General features: G+C 42.6%; 2 protein-coding genes across 3 annotated transcripts in view; one reads left to right on the plus strand and one right to left on the minus strand.

Moving 5' to 3' along the window:
• The window catches only part of LOC130284297 (hemoglobin subunit alpha-5-like), a 65,504-nt gene that overhangs the window by 10,871 nt on the left and 32,764 nt on the right, over positions 1-21,869 (minus strand). The gene's annotated exons all lie outside the window — the stretch shown is intronic.
• Positions 161-21,188, plus strand: LOC130284295 (hemoglobin subunit alpha-3-like). Of its 2 annotated transcripts, none has more exons than XM_056534518.1 (3): positions 161-312; positions 20,114-20,318; positions 21,020-21,188. In XM_056534518.1, the coding sequence occupies exons 1-3, from the start codon at positions 176-178 to the stop codon at positions 21,146-21,148; spliced, it is 471 nt and encodes a 156-aa protein (XP_056390493.1). In that variant the 5' UTR covers positions 161-175; the 3' UTR covers positions 21,149-21,188. The 2 variants fall into 2 exon arrangements, with proteins under 2 accessions (XP_056390493.1, XP_056390494.1); XM_056534519.1 differs by lacking the exon at positions 161-312 and adding an exon at positions 18,706-19,411.

Below are 21,869 nucleotides of genomic sequence, written 5' to 3' on the forward strand. Positions count from 1 at the left end.
CAGGAGGAAGCCATCACAGGCCATGCTCCCACCATACAACCGCAGTGTCTGCTGAGACAGGGCCAGGTCTGACTGAGGCTGGCTCGGACATTCCCTTCCACCCCATTCAATGTGGAAGCAAGCCACAGCCTGGGGGTGGTCCTCGGTCAGCCCAGTCACACCTGCATCTTAGGACATGTGCAAGTCAGGGGCAACAGTTTACGTCACAACACTGGGGGATGCACCAGGGATAAGCAATGGTTCCAGTCTTATTAAATTTTGGACATGTTACTATTTTAGCTTCGTATTGGGCAGCATCATCACATCTCCCGGGTAAGGTATTCTTGGCATTTTTATCCTTGGTAATCACCTCATGAACCCAACACTCCTTTGGGTTGCAATTACCTCGTGGATTTCGGTGCACTACTAATCACGGTTATTATCACATACCCTGTCTGGGGTACAGGGTGAGGTTTTGAGTATGGTCATGGGTAGTTGTTTTCACCTGTTTCACTCGTTACTACACAGGATCTGTCACGGCTACAGGTCGATTCATTGTTTCATATCCGACACAACTTTGGATTAAGTTGTTTTGCATTATTTCAAGTGAGGTCGTCAGGTGAGTTGGTTCAGGTAGGCGGGTCAGTTCGGTTATTGTCACGCTATTTATTTGTCAACACGATGCAGGAAGTCAGTGTCCTAGGCTTATTTATCTTGGGGGGTTTTGGGGTTGTTTTCCAAGATGTCTCATGCATCTGACATAGAGGATTCTGCCTCGGTTATGGAGAATGTGGCAAGGTCATCGGAGAAGGCTAGTGTGCCCTCTTTAACCCCTTAAGGACCAGACCCATTTTGGCCTTAAGGACCAGACCAGTTTTATTTTTGCATTTTCGTTTTTTTCCTCCTCGCCTTCTAAAAATCATAACTCTCTTATATTTCCATCCACAGACCCATATGAGGGCTTGTTTTTTGCGTCACCAATTGTGCTTTGTAATTAAATCACTTATTTTCCCATAAAATGTATGGCGCAACCAAACAAATATTATTTATGTGGGAAAATTGAAAAGAAAACCGCAATTTAGCAAATTTTGGAAGGTTTTGTTTTCACGCTGTACACTTTCCGGTAAAAATTACATGTTTTCTTTATTCTGTGGGTAAATACAATTAAAATGACACCCATGTTATATGCTTTTCTATAATTGTACTGCTTAAAAAAAATCTCAAACCATTTTAACAAAATTAGTATGTTTGAAATTGCCCTAATTTGACCACCTATACCTTTCTAATTTTTCCGTATATGGGGCAATATGAGGGCTCATTTTTTGCGCCATGATCTGTAGTTTTTATCAGTATCCCTTTTGCTTAGGTATTACTTTTTATTAATTTTTAATAAATTTTTTTTTGGAATAAAATGTCACAAAAAAGCAACAATTTTGGACTTTTCTTGAATTTTTTTACGTTTACGCCGTTCACCGTACGGGATGATTAACAATATATTTTAATAGTTCAGATTTTTATGCACACGGCGATACCAAATATATGTATTAATTTTTTTTACGCTTTTTTGGGGGTAAAATGGGAAAAACTGACGTTTTACTTTTTTATTGGGGGAGGGGATTTTTCTAATTTTTTTACTTTTTTATTTTACATTTTGTAGCTTTTTTTTTTTACACTTTATATGTCCCTATAGGGGACTATTCATAGCAATCAGTTGATTGCTAATACTGTGCAGTGCTATGTATAGGACACAGCACCGCTCAGTATTATCGGTGATCTTCTGCTCTGGTCTGCTTGATCTCAGACCAGAGCAGAAGACCCCGGGAGATGGCTGGAGCCAGGTGAGGGGACCTCCGGCCACCATGCTGGATGATCGGATCGCCGCGGCAGCGCTGCGGGCGATCCGATCATCCATTGAAAGTACTGCACTGCCGCAGATGCCGTGATCTGTATTGATCACGACATCGGAGTGGTTAATGGCGGACATGGCGGATAATGTCGGTGCGTAAATGTACGTTATGGTGTGTTAAGTACCACGTCACCATGACGCACATTTATGTCCATTGTCGTTAAGGGGTTAAGGAGTTGGACTATACCAAAGATCACTGCTGAAGTTGTCAAGAGAGGAATTCCCTTTCCGGCATCAGCCAGGAAGGCAGAATTGTATAGGTTGTTGATGGCAGATACTTCTGGTCACTCTAGTGAAGAGGTGTCCATGAACACAATACATACCTCTCTTACTCATCTGCATGCCCTTATCAACAACATATCATCTAACATGTCTGACATGCAGGCCAGAGTTGAAGCGTTAGAGAGTAGAAACTTGGCTGTTCCTACACCTTCTGCTACATCACAGCAACCACCACCTCAAGTTAGTCAAGCAGTTACTATCTCTGTCATGCTCACTTCATCCTAACGCACATCAAGAAAGATATACTAGAGGGCAAGGACGTGAATTTAGCTTCCTTGTTGGTTGCCATCCACGATATATCTGAAAACATGAATATCGCATGTGGCGATGTGTCAGTAGTCTTAAAATCTAAAGATGTAAGGCTCAACAGGAAACTAACTCTATCCGAATTTATCATGTCATTTAGTATCTATCGTGGCCTCATCCGTACAGTCAAACCCGAGAGAAGGGAGGAGTTAGATCAATATTTATACAAGATCAGAGTTTTATCATAAATATGGAGGTCATACATTTAATAATTATCACAAGCCCTTTTCTGCCAAAGTGGCCGCCTCCTTGAGTCAATTTAATTATGTGGTAAACTGGGCAGTAGTTGATACGGAGATATACTGTAACCCCTTTGTGGGTCTGAAAGGACAACTGCAGCTTAATATACACTTATCCCCTATCTACAAGATAGGGGATAAGTGTTTGATCGCGGGGGGTCCGAACACTGGAACCCCCCACAATCTCCTGTACGGGGCCGTGGCTGCGCCACGACTCTCCCGTGCAGGGGGCTTGCCTGCCGCAGCATGACGTTGCGGCCAGCACGCCTCCTCCATGCATCTCTATGGGAGAGGCGGGGACGCAGCGTTCATGCCTCCACGGCTCACCCATAGAGCTGTGTGGGGACGGGGCATCACCGTCGACCTCTAGGTCAACGCTACGCGCCTTAGCGCTCACTATGAGCGCTAATGGCGGCGCCCCGTTAGGGAGATCTCAGGGGGTCCCAGCGGTCGGACCCCCCGCGATCAAACACTTATCACCTATCTTGTAGATTTGCTAATGCATTGCATTTGATACTAGAAAAAATGTTTTCATGTGATCATGTAATTCATTATCTTGATGATTTTTGCTCATCGAGCCCACACACAAGTCTCCAATAGACCTTGACATTCTGCTAGCCGTTTTTGAACAGCTGACAGTTCCTGTCTCCCCGAGGAATGTCGAAGGTCCTACTAAAATAATCACATTCTTAGGTGTGGTGCTCGATTCTCAAAAAATTGAGGCAAGATTGCCAATGGAGAAGCTAGTTAGGATCAGAGCTATGATCAACAAGTTTAGAAACAATCCCCACATTTGTAAAGTCGATCTGTAATCCATCCTAGGAATGTTGAATTTCGCAATGCGTATCATTCCGCAGGGTCATTTCTCGTTTAATAGACCTTTTACCATCAGCACCTGAGCAGAACAGTATTATTCAATTAGATCAGCAGGCAATAGTGAACTTGAAGATGTGGGAATTGTTTCTCAACAATTGGAATGACATCTCCTTTTTCATCCCCAAGGTGTGTGACCAGTCCCCTGTAGCTTTCTCCGCTGCCTCCTCAGTCCTGGGGTTTGCTGCTATCTGGGACAAACAATGGTTGGCCAGTCTGTGGCCCTCACAAATTAGTAAGGTGCTAGGGTCCCAGCGTAATTCAGCACTGTTTGAGTGAGTGGTACCCAATTGTAGCCGCTGCCCAGATTTGGGGTCATGCCTGGAGGAAATCCACGGTCTTGTTCGTATCAGATAATGCAGCCACTGTGGATGTTTTGTTAAAAGGTAGATCTAAATGTCCTGAGATCATTTCTTTGGCTCGGAGGCTAGTTTGGTTATCTCTACATCACAGCTTTAATTTTACATGCGCATATATTAGTGGAATACAGAATGTAGCAGCAGATGCTTTGTCCAGATGGAATTTTTCGGTTTTTCTTTCAGGTGATGCCAGAGGCAGAGGTATAGGGGCCCAGATTCCGTCGTATCATTCACTGATCCTCCATTAGTCAAGCATTTGCAGGTAGCTAAGCACCTTTTCATCAATTCCCTATCTCCTAATATGCATAAAGTCTATAACACAGCCTGGAATACGTTCCAGAAGTTTCCGCATGATTTCCCGGAAGAAGATTTTTAATTCTGTGGCATTTGTATTAGCTTTCATTGGGTTTTGCCATACTACCCTACACTTAGCGCATAATACCATTAAGATATATTTGGCAGGTATACATCATCATTTGTCCTTAACCAACCCTGACAGAGAATCTTTGTTTTCTTTGCACATGGTCAAAGCTGCTTTAAAAGGTATACAGAAAGGGGAGGTGCCAAAGTGTCCCACTAGACAGCCTATCTCAGGGGATCTGTTCAGGAAATTGTCAGATGTGTTAGGCAATGCTCCTTTTGGAGTACAGAATAGTCTCACCTCGAAAGCAGCTATGTACTTGGGATATTACAGGTTCCTTAGGCCAGGGGAATTCACTAGTCGCAATACCCATAGTCCCTTTCTTAAGTTACATAAGTTAGAATGAAAGGCAGATCATTTCATGTTATCCTTGACAAGCACCAAAACAACTTTACCGGGCCAAATAATTGTGGTATGTTACTCTGCCACTTCTCAAAAATGGTGCCCAGCGAAGGTTTTCAACATCTTGTTAGAGCAATGCCGTCAGAGTCTGCCTGATGTTCCCCTCCTGCTATTCAACAACTATCCATTAACTACTTCTCAATTCATAAAAAATTTACGTATTCTAACTAGGTCTCTTGGCTGTGATCCAAGTTCCCTGTCAGGCCATTCATTTTGTATCGGAGCCGATACTGCCGCATGACAAAATGGAGTCCCGGCGCTCGTTATTAAGAAGCTGGGTCGCTGGAAGTCCGGCAGCAATATGCGTTATATTCCTAATCCTCGCAAAGAGATGGCAGATGGCAGATTCAATATTTAGCAAAGTAATGTATTGTGTTATGAATAAAGTGTTTTGTTCGTCATTTTTGAGTTTTGCCCTCGTTTACACAGGCCTACTCTAACGCGGCAGTATTGGCACAATTCAGACAGCAGTTAGTAGGTTTACCATTACAGGTTGGTAGGCATTCATGTCGGTCACGTTTGTCCACACGGTTGAGCTCCAACCACAAGTGTTAAGGCTAACACTGTTAGTCTGGGTTTGTGGGAGGAGCGGGAGGTCTATAAGAACCTACAGCTCGTCATCCCTACAAAAACATTTTATCCCCAATCCAAAGGTTTGTCTGATTGCAGGGGGCCCGCTGCTGAGACCCCCGCGATCTCCCTGCAGCACCCGCATTCTATGCGGGTGCTGAATCTCCAGTTTCGGAAACCTCCGGGTTTCCGGGACTGGGGATGTGACGTTACACCCTCTCCATTCATGTCTATCACTTCAGAACTCTCCAGTGCTTTGTTGCCATCCATTATTGAGTGCTTTTTGATGTATGTTTTCAAATATTTTTCCTATGTTCGTGAAATTCGCATTCGCGTTATGTTCATTTTCTTTTTTTTTCCATGCAAAAACTCGTAATGAAATTTGCACAGTGCACATACGTGATTATATCTTTCACCTAAAAGAAGGGAGGGATCAGTGTCCTCTGACTGGAAGTGCCGATATTTGCGAATATTTGCATATTCGCATAAAAAAAAAATATTTGTCATTGCGAATATATACCACTATATTCTAAATATTAGCAAAATCGGGAAGTGCCGATATTCGCGGTAAAAATTAGCATTTTGAAAATTCGCGCTCACCACTAGTCAGGAGCAGCAGAATGGTCCAGCAAGTATGGGTAAAAAGTTCTGTAATTGACAGTAAGAGTCTCTGACACAAGAGTGTGGTTGGATTGTATAAAATCTAAGCAGATATCCCGGTGCAATACCACATTGTATAATAGATGTAAGCTATTCCCACCTAAGTGAGTGCACTAAAAGTTGGATGCCTGAGGAAATTGGAGGAACAGAAAGACCCCGTCATATGAGATTGTACAGTACAGTTCATTGTGTCAGCAACTCCATTACTCATGTTAAATGTTAAAAAGCAAAAATACTGAGCCTCACCTGGGGTTGTAATAAAGAACCCTTGTACCAAGGACAGATCTCTAAAGCATTTTGGTTGATAATGGCTGTAATGTGCATGGCCACATACTGTCTTAAAGTGATTGTTAGAGATGAGTGAATTTTTGAAAAATTCGATTAGGACGAATTTTCTGAAAAAAATAGATTCGGTCTGAATTAATTTTCAGCAAATCTGTATTAAATTGGCTATTTCTGGCCTACAGAGAGCCTCAATAGGGGCGTAGAAAACTTTGCCTTGCTATAACACGAATAGGGTGTGTGCTGAGTTAGTGAAATAATACTGTTATTCAGTATGATATGCAGATTAGAGGTGTCGCTATTATAATCACTGTCGCAGAGCGGCACAATGACAGAGCCTGGAGGTGGCATCAGTATGAGGAGACCATATAGTGGTTGAAAGACACAGAGTGGAAGTGGCGGCAGCATGAGGAGACCATATAGTGGCTGTATGACCCAGCCTGGAGGTGGCAACAGCCTGACTAGACCATAGAGCATCACAATTGAAAAGATTAAAGATATTTTTTTACATTTAAATTGAAGATTTCAAATAGATGCATCTAAAAAGTTGTATTTATTGTACCAGCAGCATGAGGAGACCACATGGAGGTACAGTGACACAGCCTGGAGGTGGCAGCAGCATGAGGAGACCATATAGTGGCTGAATGACCCAGCCTGGAGTTGGCAACAGCCAGACGAGACCATAGGGCCTCACAATTGAAAAGATTAAAGATATTTTTTAACATTTAACCCCTTAAGGACCAAGGACGTACCGGTACGTCCTTGGTCCTGCTCTTCTGATATAACGCGGGGTTACACAGTAACCCCGCATCATCTCATGGCGGGCTCGGCGTCATAGTGAAGCCGGGACCCGCCTCTAATAGCGCGCAGCGCCGATCGCGGCGCTGCGCGCTATTAACCCTTTAGCCGCGCGCTCAGAGCTGAGCCGCGCGGCTAAAAGTGAAAGTGAAAGTTCCCGACTAGTTCAGTCGGGCTGTTCGGGATAGCCGCGGCTAATCGCGGCATCCCGAACAGCTGACAGGACAGCGGGAGGGCCCCTTCCTGCCTCCTCGCTGTCCGATCGCCGAATGACTGCTCAGTGCCTGAGATCCAGGCATGAGCAGTCATGCGGCAGAATCGTTGATCACTGGTTTCTTATGAGAAACCAGTGATCAACATAGAAGATCAGTGTGTGCAGTGTTATAGGTCCCTATGGGACCTATAACACTGAAAAAAAAAAGTGAAAAAAAAAAGTGAATAAAGATCATTTAACTCCTCCCCTATTAAAAGTTTGAATCACCCCCCTTTTCCAATAAAAAAAAAAACAGTGTAAATAAAAATAAAAATAAACATATGTGGTATCACCGCGTGCAGAAATGTCCGAATTATAAAAATATATCATTAATTAAACCACTCGGTCAATGGCGTGCGCGCAAAAAAATTCCAAAGTCCAAAATAGTGCATTTTTGGTCACTTTTTATATCATTTAAAAATGATCAATAAGTCCTATCAATGCAAAAATGGTACCGTTAAAAACTTCAGATCACGGCGCAAAAAATGAGCCCTCATACCGCCCCATACACGGAAAAATAAAAAAGTTATAGGGGTCAGAAGATGACAATTTTAAACGTATTAATTTTCCGCCATGTAGTTATGATTTTTTCCAGAAGTCCGACAAAATCAAACCTATATAAGTAGGGTATCATTTTAATCGTATGGACCTACAGAATACATATCAGGTGTCATTTTTACCGAAAAATTTACTACGTAGAAACGGAAGCCCCCAAAAGTTACAAAACAGCGTTGTTTTTTCCCGCTTCACCATAGATTTTTGGGCAAAATGACTGACGTCATTACAAAGTAGAATTGGTGGCGCAAAAAATAAGCCATCATATGGATTTTTAGGTGTAAATTTGAAAGAGTTATGATTTTTTAAAGGCAAGGAGCAAAAAACGAAAATGCAAAAACGGAAAAACCTCCGGTCCTTAAGGGGTTAAATTAAAGATTTCAAATAGATGAACCTAAAAAGTTTTATTTAATGTGCCAGAAGAATGAGAAGACCACATGGCGGTACAGTGACACAGCCTGGAGGTGGCAGAAGCATGAGAAGACCATATAGTTGCAGAATGAGACAGCCTGGAGGTGGCAGCAGCATGAGGAGAACATACGGTGGCAGAATGAGACAGCCTGGAGCTGGCATCAGCATGAGGAGAAAATATGGTGACCGTATGAGACAGCCTGGAGGTGGCACCAGCAGCATCAGGAGTCCTGAAAGTGAACCGGTGACATAGTGGGGCGGTGGGTGGCAATACCAGTACCTGGTGACGAAGGTGGGTAAAAAAAGGAAAACTTGGCATCAGATGTGTGGCATCAGGCGGGTGGCAGGATCAGAATAGTAGCTGAGGCAGGTGGGCAGAAGAAAACGGTCTGTTTTGTAAAAGTGTAGAAATTATAAATAAAAAATATTTATGTGAACCAGTCCTCAAAAGCACAGGGGAGAGAAAAAGGAAAAGACTAGTGGAGATGGGATCCAAGAAATGGTCTTTATTATATAAAAAGGATATATATGACCAATCGCCTAGCAGGGCCCTTGCTAAAGGCGAATGGAATATACTGGGTAAAAAATAGATATAATAAAAAATACAGAATATAGTAGGATTAAAATGAGATAAATATGATGGATAAGTAGCACCAAAGAAAATTCATTAATTAAATATCTGCTGCATATATCAGGAGAAAACGTTCTCAGTCCATATAATTCATAGGGATATTTCAATGAAAAATCCACAAGAAATGTCCAGAATGAAAAGTCACAATTAGTTTGGGTGTGTCCGGAGTAACGATATATGGTAGTGAGTGTAGCGACAATAGCTACAATAGGAAATTCATGGACAGGTAATGCAGACAATATGGCAAACACTGTCAGCAATGAAGATGTCAAGTCTCGGTGCACAGCACCACTCACCCTCCTTTGGAGTCCTCAGGTCCGGGCTGGCACGGCTGAGTCCGGCACTCTGGATATCAATGCCCGCCTGGGTGGTATGCTGGGTGAATTGCTGAATCTCCCGGGGTCTGAGTGTCCTGGGCTGGCACGGGAGGCGTCCGGCCTTGGGGAGGATGATGTCCAGGAGTAACTCTGCCGACCGGGGCTGTGAGAGGATGCAGGTAACAGGTGGTGTGGATTGCACGTATGAATAAGGTGCTAACAGCGCGCATGCAGCAGTGGTCCCGGAATCGCGGGCATCCAGCTGTTGCAATTGGAATATGGCAGATACAGTCTATTTGAAGTGATATACACTTATGGATAAGGTGCAGATAATGGGCTAGACGCGTTTCAAGGCCGCGGGCCTTTTCTTCAGTAGCTATAGTTGTGGATAAAGGGTGGAAATGCTGGTTTTATATAGTCTCCATATAGTGATGATGTAATACTAATTGGAAAAGAGGAAAAAGTGGAGACTGGAAGTTTCAGGTATGTTGTAAAATGGGTAATGGATCCAGATAGAAAATGGGAATAGGGAAGAGAAGAAAGAAAAGAAAAGAAAACATAGGGATGAAGATGGTGAATTAGATATGAGTGTGAGTCAGGAGAAAAAATAAATAGATAAATAAATATAAAAAATAATGGTCATTGGGTATGTGTAGAGATGCACTATGGATCAAGACTATAGTGGAAATCATGAGAAAAAATATGAATAGTAAAATTCTTAAAAGGTGTGTGAAAAATAAATAAATAAATAAATAAAAATAAAAATAAATAAATAAATAAATATTTTGATAAAAAAGTGAACAACTGCAATGCAAGATATGATAATGTATGATAATGATGTAAATGGTACATATGTAGTTTATGGTGTGCCCAAATTTGGGGCTTTGGTGTAAACTATAGGTGGGCATCCAAGTCGCCCCCACTGTCAGACAACCAACCAATCCCAAAACATCATCCACATGGCTACAAACTAAAGGATTCCACAGATGTGGAAGTTGCTCAGCTTGTAAAATCACCAACTTTCCCAAAAAAATCACTGAAATAACTTCTACATCCAACAACTACACACACAAAATATCTGAATGTCTTACCTGCCACAGCAAGGGAGTAATTTACCTAATCCAGTGTACATGCGGAAAACAATACATAGGCCGCACAAAGAGACAATTAAAAATACGCATTTCAGAACACATCTACAATATAAAAAAAGGGTTAAAAACACATCCATTATCCCTCCACTTCATTGAACATCATAATCAAAATCCATCAGATCTCTTTTTTTCTAGCCATCCAAAATGTAAGAAGATGTTGGCGAGGTGGTGACTACATTATGAAGACGTCCAAAGCAGAATCAAGAAAGATTTTTGATTTTGACACCATAATTCCAAGAGGATTGAACGCAGAGCTTGAACTCTTTAGGTTCCTTTGATCTTATCTTGTGGCGTGGCTCTCCCTCATGACCCGTCACTGGCTTGCCGTTTATTGACCCAGTGACGGCCCTTGGGTCTGAGCCTCAAGACTATCCACAGAACATGTCTATGGACCTCTCCTTTGAAGTGCCCTCCTCCTGCTTTTTTACATTTTTATATTTTTTTATATCATATTCATCCATTTTCATATTTTTTATTAATTAATTTCTATCTTTTATCAATTAATTTTTATATACATTTTTACTAAATTTCATCAATTAATCCATTCCCACTGTGGCTTAACTTTATATAATTTTAATTTCTATACACACCACAAACTACATATGTACCATTTACATCATTATCATACATTATCATATCTTGCATTGCAGTTGTTCACTTTTTTATCAAAATATTTATTTATTTATTTATTTTTATTTTTATTTATTTATTTATTATTTTATTTTATTTTATTTTTTTTCACACACCTTTTAAGAATTTTACTATTCATATTTTTTCTCATGATTTCCACTATAGTCTTGATCCATAGTGCATCTCTACACATACCCAATGACCATTATTTTTTTTATTTATTTATCTATTTATTTTTTCTCCTGACTCACACTCATATCTAATTCACCATCTTCATCCCTATGTTTTCTTTTCTTTTCTTTCTTCTCTTCCCTATTCCCATTTTCTATCTGGATCCATTACCCATTTTACAACATACCTGAAACTTCCAGTCTCCACTTTTTCCTCTTTTCCAATTAGTATTACATCATCACTATATGGAGACTATATAAAACCAGCATTTCCACCCTTTATCCACAACTATAGCTACTGAAGAAAAGGCCCGCGGCCTTGAAACGCGTCTAGCCCATTATCTGCACCTTATCCATAAGTGTATATCACTTCAAATAGACTGTATCTGCCATATTCCAATTGCAACAGCTGGATGCCCGCGATTCCGGGACCACTGCTGCATGCGCGCTGTTAGCACCTTATTCATCCTCCCCAAGGCCGGACGCCTCCCGTGCCAGCCTAGGACACTCGGACCCCCGGAGATTCAGCCATTCACCCAGCATACCACCCAGGCGGGCATTGATATCCAGAGTGCCGGACTCAGCCGTGCCAGCCCGGACCTGAGGACTCCAAAGGAGGGTGAGTGGTGCTGTGCACCGAGACTTGACATCTTCATCGCTGACAGTGTTTGCCACATTGTCTGCATTACCTGTCCATGAATTTCCTATTGTAGCTATTGTCGCTACACTCACTACCATATATCGTTACTCCGGATACACCCAAACTAATTGTGACTTTTCATTCTGGACATTTCTTGTGGATTTTTCATTGAAATATCCCTATGAATTATATGGACTGAGAACGTTTTCTCCTGATATATGCAGCAGATATTTAATTAATGAATTTTCTTTGGTGCTACTTACCCATCATATTTATCTCATTTTAATCCTACTATATTCTGTATTTTTTATTATATCTATTTTTTACCCAGTATATTCCATTCGCCTTTAGCAAGGGCCCTGCTAGGCGATTGGTCATATATATCCTTTTTATATAATAAAGACCATTTCTTGGATCCCATCTCCACTAGTCTTTTCCTTTTTCTCTCCCCTGTGCTTTTGAGGACTGGTTCACATAAATATTTTTTATTTATAATTTCTACACATTACATTAGGCCTTTTGGGTGAAGGCAACACCTTTAACCTCAAGCACATTATTTCTTTTATCCTAAGTGAGCTACACATATTTTACGTTTTGTAAAAGTGTTAGTGTGCACAAGTATTGAGATTATGCATTTGAAATCAAACAAAAGAAAAGGTGTGTAAAAAAAAACACCATGTGCCACCTATACCACCAAGTATTGATGTGATGCAAAGACCTCTAAAAGGTGGAAGGGAACAACGTATGGTTCATTGTAACCGGTGGGGGTTAAAAATTCCCCTGTAAGGCCCTACTCTCGCCCTATTAATTCCCTTCTTGGCAAGTGTTACACTCCCTATTTCCACCTAAAAACCCTGGGAAATGGCAGTAGGTGTAAATTGGGAGAGGGTTTGTAGGTGGAAATAGGGAGAGGTTTTTGTGTGGGGCCGCCCTTTTTAGGGTGAGTAACACTTGCCAAGAAGGGAATTAATAATGTGAGAGTAGGGCCTTACAGGGGAAGTTTTTACCCCCACCAGTTACAATGGACCATACGATGTTCCCTTCCACCTTTTAGAGGTCTTTGCATCACATCAATACTTGGTGATGTAGGTGGCACATGGTGTTTTTTGCACACCTTTCCTTTTGTTTGATTTAAAAAAAAATTTGGGTACATATATTTTATCCTAAGAAAAGTTTTCAGCTAATGCATATCCTCAATACCTACTTGTAATTTGATGGGGAGGAATGTCTGTAACTGGGGAGCAGCACCCTAAATATGTTTTGCACTATCCATAATTGTGAAGTGTTTTGGAGTGGCACCATGGTCAATCTACTCTGATTCATCAGGCATTGGTGGGTGGAAATCCTGGCTGATCCATGCCTGATTCATCTTCACAAAGGTGAGTCTCTCCACATTTTTGCTGGACAGACGAGTTCTCCTTGGGGTTACTATGGCCCCCACTGCACTAAACACGCGCTCTGATGTCACACTACTAGCCGGGCAGGACAGCTTTTCCAGGGCAAACTCTGCTAGTTGCGGCCACAAATCAGGTTTGGCTGCCTAGAAGTCCAGTGGATCTTCAAGGTGTGTTGGCATGGTCATGTCAAGGTATGCCACCACCTGCGGGTTCAGGTCCTGCTCCAGGTCTACCTGCTGCTGATGAGTTGCTTCACCATGTGGGTGAAGAAAGTTACTAATCAGGGACTGTAGACTCAGGCTGCTGCTGATGGAGCTGGTACTGCTTCTGCCACCCCACCCCTCCCCAGCAGCCATGGCAGTGGAAGGTGAGCGCAGAGGGCCCCCCGAGTCAGACCTGTAAGAGGATGGACAATTGCGCAGATAGGCATCAGCCAACTCACTATGTAGGATGTCTGTGTAGTAGGTCAGTTTGTCCTCCCTCTCAGTGGGTGTAAAAAAGGCCCCCATTTTGTGTCGGTTGCGAGGGTCCAATAAGATGGAGAGCCAGAAGTCTTCCCGCTGCCGAATGGTGACAATTCGGCAGTCAAAATGCAAGCAAGTGAGCATGCATCGTGCCATTTGTGCAAGTGACTCGGAGGGAGTCCCTGCCTCCATCTTCACTGCATACTGCCACGGTGTGTCTGGGTCCTCGGTCTCTCCTTCCTCATAACTCTCTAGTTCCTCTGGCTGCTCCTGCTCCTCCTCTCCTGTCATATGGCTAGAAAAAACACCCATCTTGCGAAACCTAAACTTTGCTCCACTGTGCCCCTCCTCCTATTCCTCCTCCTCCAGTTCAGCCCCCACAGGGCTCATGTTGCCGTGAGATGTAGACACCACGTCTCCGGTGCCCTGACCAGCCATCATTTTCAACACGTGTTGGAATCCTGGTGACTGACTAATAAGATGGCTTCCTCAAAGGGCCTGAGCAAACGGCAGGTGTCACCTTTCAGCTGCCACTGGTTGACATTGAAGTTACACAGGGGAGTCCCCCTATGTGCCTGGATCATCAATAAAATGATGATGGCTTTTCTCTGTTCGTATAGTCGGTCCAACATATTGAGGGTGGAATTCCAACGTGTGGAAACATTGCAACTCAGACTATGTTGGGGGATACTGTTCTGACGCTGCAGCTCAAGGAGGGTGTGTTTTGCGGTGTACGAGTGGCTAAAGTGCAAGCAAAGTTTCCCTCCCATTGTTAGGATGTCTTGCAAATGGGGGGAACACTTCAGGAACCGCTTGACAACCAGATTGAACACGTGTACCATGCAGGGCACATGGCTCAGACTTTGTTCTTCCCATTGTCTGTCACCATGGTTCCCATTGCCAGTTTTCGTGGAGTAAGCCATGATTCGATTTCTTGATGAATGACTTTTAGCAGTTCCTCCCCATGTTACTCTGTTTGCCAAGGCTAACCATGTGAAGAACAGCGTGCCCTGCACACATGATATGTGAGGGGCACTGAGACTTGTCTGTGCAGTGGAGGCAGAGGACATGGTGGAGGATGAGGAGGCGGAGTTGCACACTGTCACAGGACCAACGGCATAAGAGCGTGGAGGCGGAAGCGGCGTGACCTGTCCAAGTTGCTGTTGTGGCTGTGAAGGAACCACATTCACCCAGTGGGCCGTAAAGGACATGTATTGTCCCTGACCGTAGGTACAGCTCCACACGTCGGCACTGCTGTGTACTTTGGTACACACTGACAGGCTCAAGGACTGGCCCTCATTCTGTTCCACAAATTTGTGCACGGCTGGTACTGCCTTCTTTGCAAAGAAATGACTGCTTGGCACTCTCCACCTCAGCTCGGCACAAGCCATCAGTTCTCTGAAAGGTGCAGAGTCCACCACTTGAAAGGGGAGGGACTGCAGCACCAGCAACTTGGACAGGAGCACATTCAGATTCTGCAATGTTGGATGAGTGGGCGCATACTGTTGTCTCTTGGACATGGCTTCGCCGATGACTGACTTGAAGCAGGAGCATCTGAAGTGACAGAAGATGGGTATGACACACAGCTCCCTTCGGCTAAGGTAATGGAGCCTTGGCTGGCTGAAACAGGGAGCGGCGGGCCACTGGGTGATGCAGCAGGCTGGACCACCACATCGGAGCCACAGTTCTCCCAGGCTGCTTTATGGTGATGCTGCATATATTGATGCAGGGCCATGGTGCCAACATTGGGACCCTGGCAAGGCTTCACCTTCTGCCGACATATTTTACATGTGGCCAGGTTAACATCCTCCGGATGCTTGATGAAAAACTGCCACACCGCCAAGTAGCTGATTTTCCACACTGATTGACTGCTACTGCCGCCGACTCCAGGAATCCCTGTTCCACTACCTCCCAGGAAGGTAGGCTGCCGCAAAGAAGGTTGTCTACCCCGGGCATGTTTGCCTCCAGTCTTTCTGCTTCTGCCACCATGCTGACTGTCAACCATGCTACCACCTTGCTGGCTCAACTCCTGCCTCACAGGCAACCTGCAACCACCTTCTCCCGATGATGATGAAGCCCCTTCTGCACCCGGCTCCCAATTGCGATTGGCTTCATCATCATCGAGTTGTGTCTGCAAGTCACTGATGTCATTGTCAGGTTCCTCATCAGTGTCTGCTTCAGGAGCCTGAATGCTCGCAACACCACTTCCCATGCCACTCTCCTCATCACTTCTTGCCCACCTAGCAGAGGAAGCGGAAGATGTCTCCTCCACTTCTTGGCTGGGCAGTATCTGCTGACTGTCCTCTAGTAGATTGTCCTCACTAAATAGTGGAGCTGAACGCACAGCATAAGATACTTTTTTGGGGGAGGGAACAGCAAAGGACAGAGGCAATGGGAGGACAGGGACTGCTCCCGGGCCATGCCAACTGAGGGTTGTGTCTGAGGAACCCACCCACTGTTGACTGGGGGTGTCAGATGTCACTTGTGATGAAGTGGATGACCGTGTAACCCAATCCATGACTGCAGATGGGTTTCTGGTCGAGACACGACTGCTAGATGATAACGGGAGCTCAGGCCTCTCGCTGCGACTCCTGCTGCCACTCACCCCTAGTCTGCTGCAACCTCCTGCCTGATGAATTTAGGCCTCTGCCACTCCTCTCTGCACGTCCTGGCACTTCTCTGCCTGACATACTTAGTGCATATATGAGGGGAGTACAATACACTTCACTACACATAAAACAGTATTTGTCTACAACATCAGCAGGTGTGTACTTTTGGCTGTCCTTTAACAGTATCTAGGCCCTTAAGACTTTAACAGGATCAAAATGGTACACCACTTAGATGTGCATATGTGGTATGCACTTATGAGGGAAGGACAATGTGCTCCAGTACGCTAAAAACAGTATTTGTCTGCAACACCAGCAGGCGTGAACTTTTGGCTTGCCTTTCACAGTATCTAGCCCCTTAAGACTTTAAAAGGAACAAAATGGTACATCACTTAGATATACGTATGTGGTATGCACTTATGAGCGGAGGGACAATGCGCTCCAGTACACTTAAAACAGTGTTTGTCTACAATACCAGCAGGTGTGTACTTTTGCTTGGCCTTTCACAATATCTAGGCTCTTAAGACTATAACAGGAACAAAATGGTACACCACTTAGATGTACGTACAGGTTACACTTAATAGAGGACAATATGCTTTTAGTGCTCTGTTCACCCTAACTGGCTTGCTACTATTAACTTATCAGTTGTTGTACACACCAATACTGCAGCACACAGTCACTGTGTACTACACCCAAAACTGCACTTTCTTTCTCAGCCACACTCCCTTCCCTATCAGTGCTTTTAGGCTGGATTTGGGCTTGAGGTGAATCCCTGCTGTAAAAATGCTTTTCTATGCAACACACACTGCTCTCTGTCCCTCTCTCTCTGTAATAGAATGCTGAAGTGACTGGGAGGTGAATCGCTGCTGTAAAAATGCTTTTCTGTGCAACACACACTGCTCTCTGTCCCTCTCTCTCTTTAATAGAACGCTGAAGTGACTGGGAGGTGAATCGCTGCTGTAAAAATGCTTTTCTGTGCAACACACACTGCTGTCTGTCCCTCTTTCTCTGTAATAGGATGGTGATCTGACTGACCACAAGATGGCTGCCGATTATATATTATGACATCACAGGTGTGGCTGGCTGCTGATAGGCTACATGCTGAATGTGATTCAGGGTCATTCTGCCGTCCCTTGTTCCCGCCTTCCCAGGATTCCTTGCCCCATGTCCTCACATGTGGAGCTGCCATTTTAGATGCCTGGACCGCACTAAATGGAGTTTAATGAAAAAATTTGCGTGATCGAATCGCAGCGATGTACATTATACAATAATGGATTTTGCTTGAAAAAGAAAAACTAAAATCTTGCATTGACATAAGTTTTTAGACCCTTTACTCAGCACTTTTTGAAAGCACCTTTGGCAGCCTCCAGTCTTCTTAGGCATGATGCCACAAGGATTGCACACCTGGATTTGGGGATTTTCTGTTATTCTTCTCTGCAGATCCTCTCTATAAGGTTAGAGGGGACTTTTAGTGGACAGCCATTTTCAGGTCTTTTCAGAGATGTTTGATCCGGTTCAAGTGAGGGCTTTGGCTGGGCGTATTAAGAACATAGGGGGAGATTTATCAAAACCTGTGCAGAAGAAAACTTGTCCAGTTGCCCATAGCAACCAATCAGCTCGCTTCTTAAATTTTTAAGAAGGTCTGTGAAAAATGAAAGGAGTGATCTGATTGGTTGCTATGGGCAACTGGACAAATTTTCCTCTGCACAGGTTTTGATAAATCTCCCCCATAGAGTTGTCCCTAAGCCAATCCTATGTTGTCTTGGCCAGTCCATTGTCTTGTTTGGAGGTGAAACTTTAGCCCAGTCTAAAGTCTAGAGTACTCTGGATCAGGTTTTCATTAATAATATCTTTGTACTTTGCCCTATTCAGCTTTCCCTCTACCCTGACCAGTCTACCTGTCCTTGTGGTATTAGCAGATGATGAGCATTTCCAGGTTTCCTCCAGACATGATGCTTAGTTGTATCTTAGTTTCATCAGACCAGAGAATCTTGTATCTCACAGTTTGCAAGTTTTTTTACAGTCCTTTTTTTTTTTTTTGCAAACTCCATGGGGAAAGATTTATCAAAACCTGTCCAGAGGAAAAGTTGCCCAGTTACCCATAGCAACCAATCAGATCGCTTCTTTCATTTTTGAAAAGGCCTCTGAAAAATGAAAAAAGCAATCTGATTGGTTGCTATGGGTAACTGGGCAACTTTTCCTCTAGACAGGTTTTGATAAATCCCCCCCCCCCCCCCATGTTTGCTTTCATGTGCTTTTTACTGAAAAGAGACTTCTCTGCTTATATTGACAGGGTTATGTCTTTCCAAATTACGTCCAACTAAATTTACGACAGGTGACTTCAGTCAAGCTGTAGAAACATCTGAAAGATGATCAAGAGTAATGTGAGGCCCCCAGAGCTCTTATGTCAATTGTCATAGCCAGTGGTTTGAATACTTTAGTTTAGGCAACAATTTTATATTTATTTTTTCAAAAATTGTGAAAAAAGTGAAAGGGTCTTAAGACTTTCTGATTAAGTTTATTCAGGTTGATCTTTTTTGTCTGGTTGATCTGATTAATATTTGTTAGTACTTTACATATTAGTAGATTTAAAAAAGGTGTCAGGTCAGCTTTAAAATGCGTTGGATATAGGGTAAAGCTTTTTTTTTTTTTTTACTATATTGTAGAGGTACTTATAGTTTGTGCTTCTTTTAATGATTCCTAAGTTCATGTGTACAGTAGATATAAACTATAAGTAACTTTTGTATCTCCAAAGAGAAGATTATCACATTGGAGAAATGCAGAATGGGCCCTTTTAATGTCCAGTGCTTACCACTGCAGATTATTATACAAAAGCAGCAGTTTTCTGAAGTAGATGTATCACACAAGATTTGGGTGTATCTCTTAACTGACCAATGGGGGTGGACAAGTGTCCATTTCTGCTGACCCTTCCTCTATAAAACCCAAGTCAACAGAGACACATCACAAACCTCTCAGATCTTAACCTGTAGCTCACTGAACCTATACACAACAAGACGATGTTCTCTGACGCTGAGAAGGCTGCAATTGTGTCCATCTTGGACAAAGCCTCCGGAAATGTCAGCGCTCTCGGTGCTGAAACTTTGGAACGGTAATTTTTTATTTGCTTTTCAATTATTTTTACTACATTAGAAACAATGATATGTCAGGATAATATGTAATGGTAATTATTTCTTGACTAGATATCATGAACTAGCCATAGATATAAAGATATTCCCCCAGTAGATGAGCACCACCATTTCTTTCAGCAGTTGGAACGCCTAATAGGAAAAGGACAAATACAAATTGATATTTCCAACCATAAAAATTTGTTTTCGTATAGAAAAGTGTTCATACTTTATGAAATAAAAGAGATGATAATAATTGTAAACTTTGCCGTTAATGATCAAGTAAAATTCTGTAGCATTAATGAGTATTCTGATGAAGCAGATATCCATGTTAGAACCAATTGTTTCTATATAAGTATTACATATTATGTATCAATTGTTATATATTATTGCTATTATGGCTATGGCTAGCTTTAGGATGGCTAAGACTGTGTTCATACTGATGACAGGTTCTTTGTATTTGGATAGGTAGCACTGAGTGCTGTGCTGTCCAGTAAAAATAAAATTTTGAAAGTGACCCAAGTAAGAAACATTCCCTTAAAAATGCAATGCCACAGCTTAATTTATTACAAGCTTTTTTAAAATAAAAATATTTGGAAAGGAAAAGGTCTTTAATATCTTGCTTCTATGTAAATGAGCTTTATACTATGTTAACATTAAATTACCTTTTCTTTTTTTTTTTTTAGAATGTTCCTGGGCTTCCCCCAGACCAAGACTTACTTCAACCACTTTGACCTGAGCCATGGATCTACTGATGTTCAGACTCATGGTGGCAAGGTCTTGGGTGCTCTTGTACAGGCTGCCAAACATCTGGACAACTTGGAGGAATCCCTGTCCAAGCTGAGTGACCTGCATGCCTACAACCTGAGAGTGGACCCCGGAAACTTCCATGTAAGGCTCATAATCCCTTTACAGATAAGAAAATTAAGATTCATGTGATGGTGCAGATATCAGGAATGTTGGGTTTCTTACATGGTTTTAATATTATGAAAATATTTTATTTTTAGGGATGTTACACACTGACATAAAGGTTTCATGCCTTCATGCTTTGGTTGCCTCTAACAGTAACAATGGCAAAAAAAAACTGACAGCTTCTTATAAGGCTGCATTCACCCTTTGTTTTTACATTACAGGTGCCAGATCCGGCTGGGGGAGGGGCAAACCGGGCTTTCCTGTACCCCAACCGGACCAGTGCTGAACTCCATTTACCCCGTATGCGGTTTCCTGACCGGACCTGAAACCGTAGTATACTATGGTTTTAGGTCCGGTCACAAAACCGGATACAGGTCAAAAATGAGCCGACCGGAGTCACCGTTTGACTCCGGTCGGCTCATTAAAGTAAATGGAGTTTAGCGCTGGTCCGGCTGGGGTACGGGAGAGCCAGGTTTGCCCCTTCCCCAGCCGAATCCGGCACCCGTACTGTGAAAACGAAGTGTGAATGCAGCCTAAGTCACTAGGATCTGTTACAAATCAAATCTGCCATATTACCAACCATCTCCAGTCTGGACAGAGCTCTACATAGTGTTTTACAGTAATACAAGTACAGTGATATTACAGTTTGTAAGATTGTAATGTTTGTCTTTGTGTCACAGATGTTGTCTCACTCCATGCTGGTCGTCCTGGCAGCTCACTTCCCGGCTGACTTTGATGCTGCCACCCATGCCGCTTTTGACAAGTTCCTTGCAGCAGTGTCTCATATCCTCACCTCCAAATACAGATAAATGGATGAATTTATGATTTTCATCTAAATAAAATATTTGACATAACATTTATTTTTGCATGTGTATTTATTCTTACCATTAGAAAATATAACATTTGTTATTAGAAGTCTTCAATGTGCTTCACATAATAAAAGACACAGATGTGTAACAAGGTCATTACATCTCAACTCCCCTCTTTGTTAAGCTCAGTTTACACTTCTTTATGTAAACATTTGATGTATGTATCAGGAAAGCTACCTGTGCATATGCCAACCCTTAGGCCCCCATACACTTAGTATATGCCAAAAGAGTGTCCTTTTCTACATGTTCTGGGCCAGTATTCACTGGAATACTCTTTCTTTTACCATACAGATAGAATTGTCTACTTTACTTTTCTATACAGAATTATACAATAAAAAAAAGGTATATTGCACAGTATACTTTGTTTTCCAATAGGACTCAATAGCTGGGATATGTATACAGTGGCATACATCGAAGGCTTCTTTCAGATATATACCTTGGGAAAGTCCTCTGATCTGTCTGTGACATAAGCAAGAAATTAAATGTGAATGTAACTTATTATAATCATATTTATTAATATAGCACCAACATATTCTGCACTACTTTACAATTCCAATGGTACATATCCAGTCAATAAATAGTTATTACAGTAATACCGACTTATCAATTCCAACAAGAGGAGTTAGGGCCCTGCTCACCAGAGCTTACAATCGATAGGGAA

Source organism: Hyla sarda, chromosome 8, assembly GCF_029499605.1.
Source record: "Hyla sarda isolate aHylSar1 chromosome 8, aHylSar1.hap1, whole genome shotgun sequence".
Taxonomy (NCBI): Eukaryota; Metazoa; Chordata; class Amphibia; order Anura; family Hylidae; genus Hyla; species Hyla sarda.

Bases quoted from the DNA above. Each gene is read 5' to 3' on its own strand.
- LOC130284295 (XM_056534518.1), top strand. From the start codon at position 176: ATGTGCAAGTCAGGGGCAACAGTTTACGTCACAACACTGGGGGATGCA. The intron at 313-20,113 runs GTAAGGTATTCT...TTTTTTTTTTAG, and splicing joins AGCATCATCACATCTCCCGG to AATGTTCCTGGGCTTCCCCC. The intron at 20,319-21,019 runs GTAAGGCTCATA...TTTGTGTCACAG, and splicing joins TGGACCCCGGAAACTTCCAT to ATGTTGTCTCACTCCATGCT.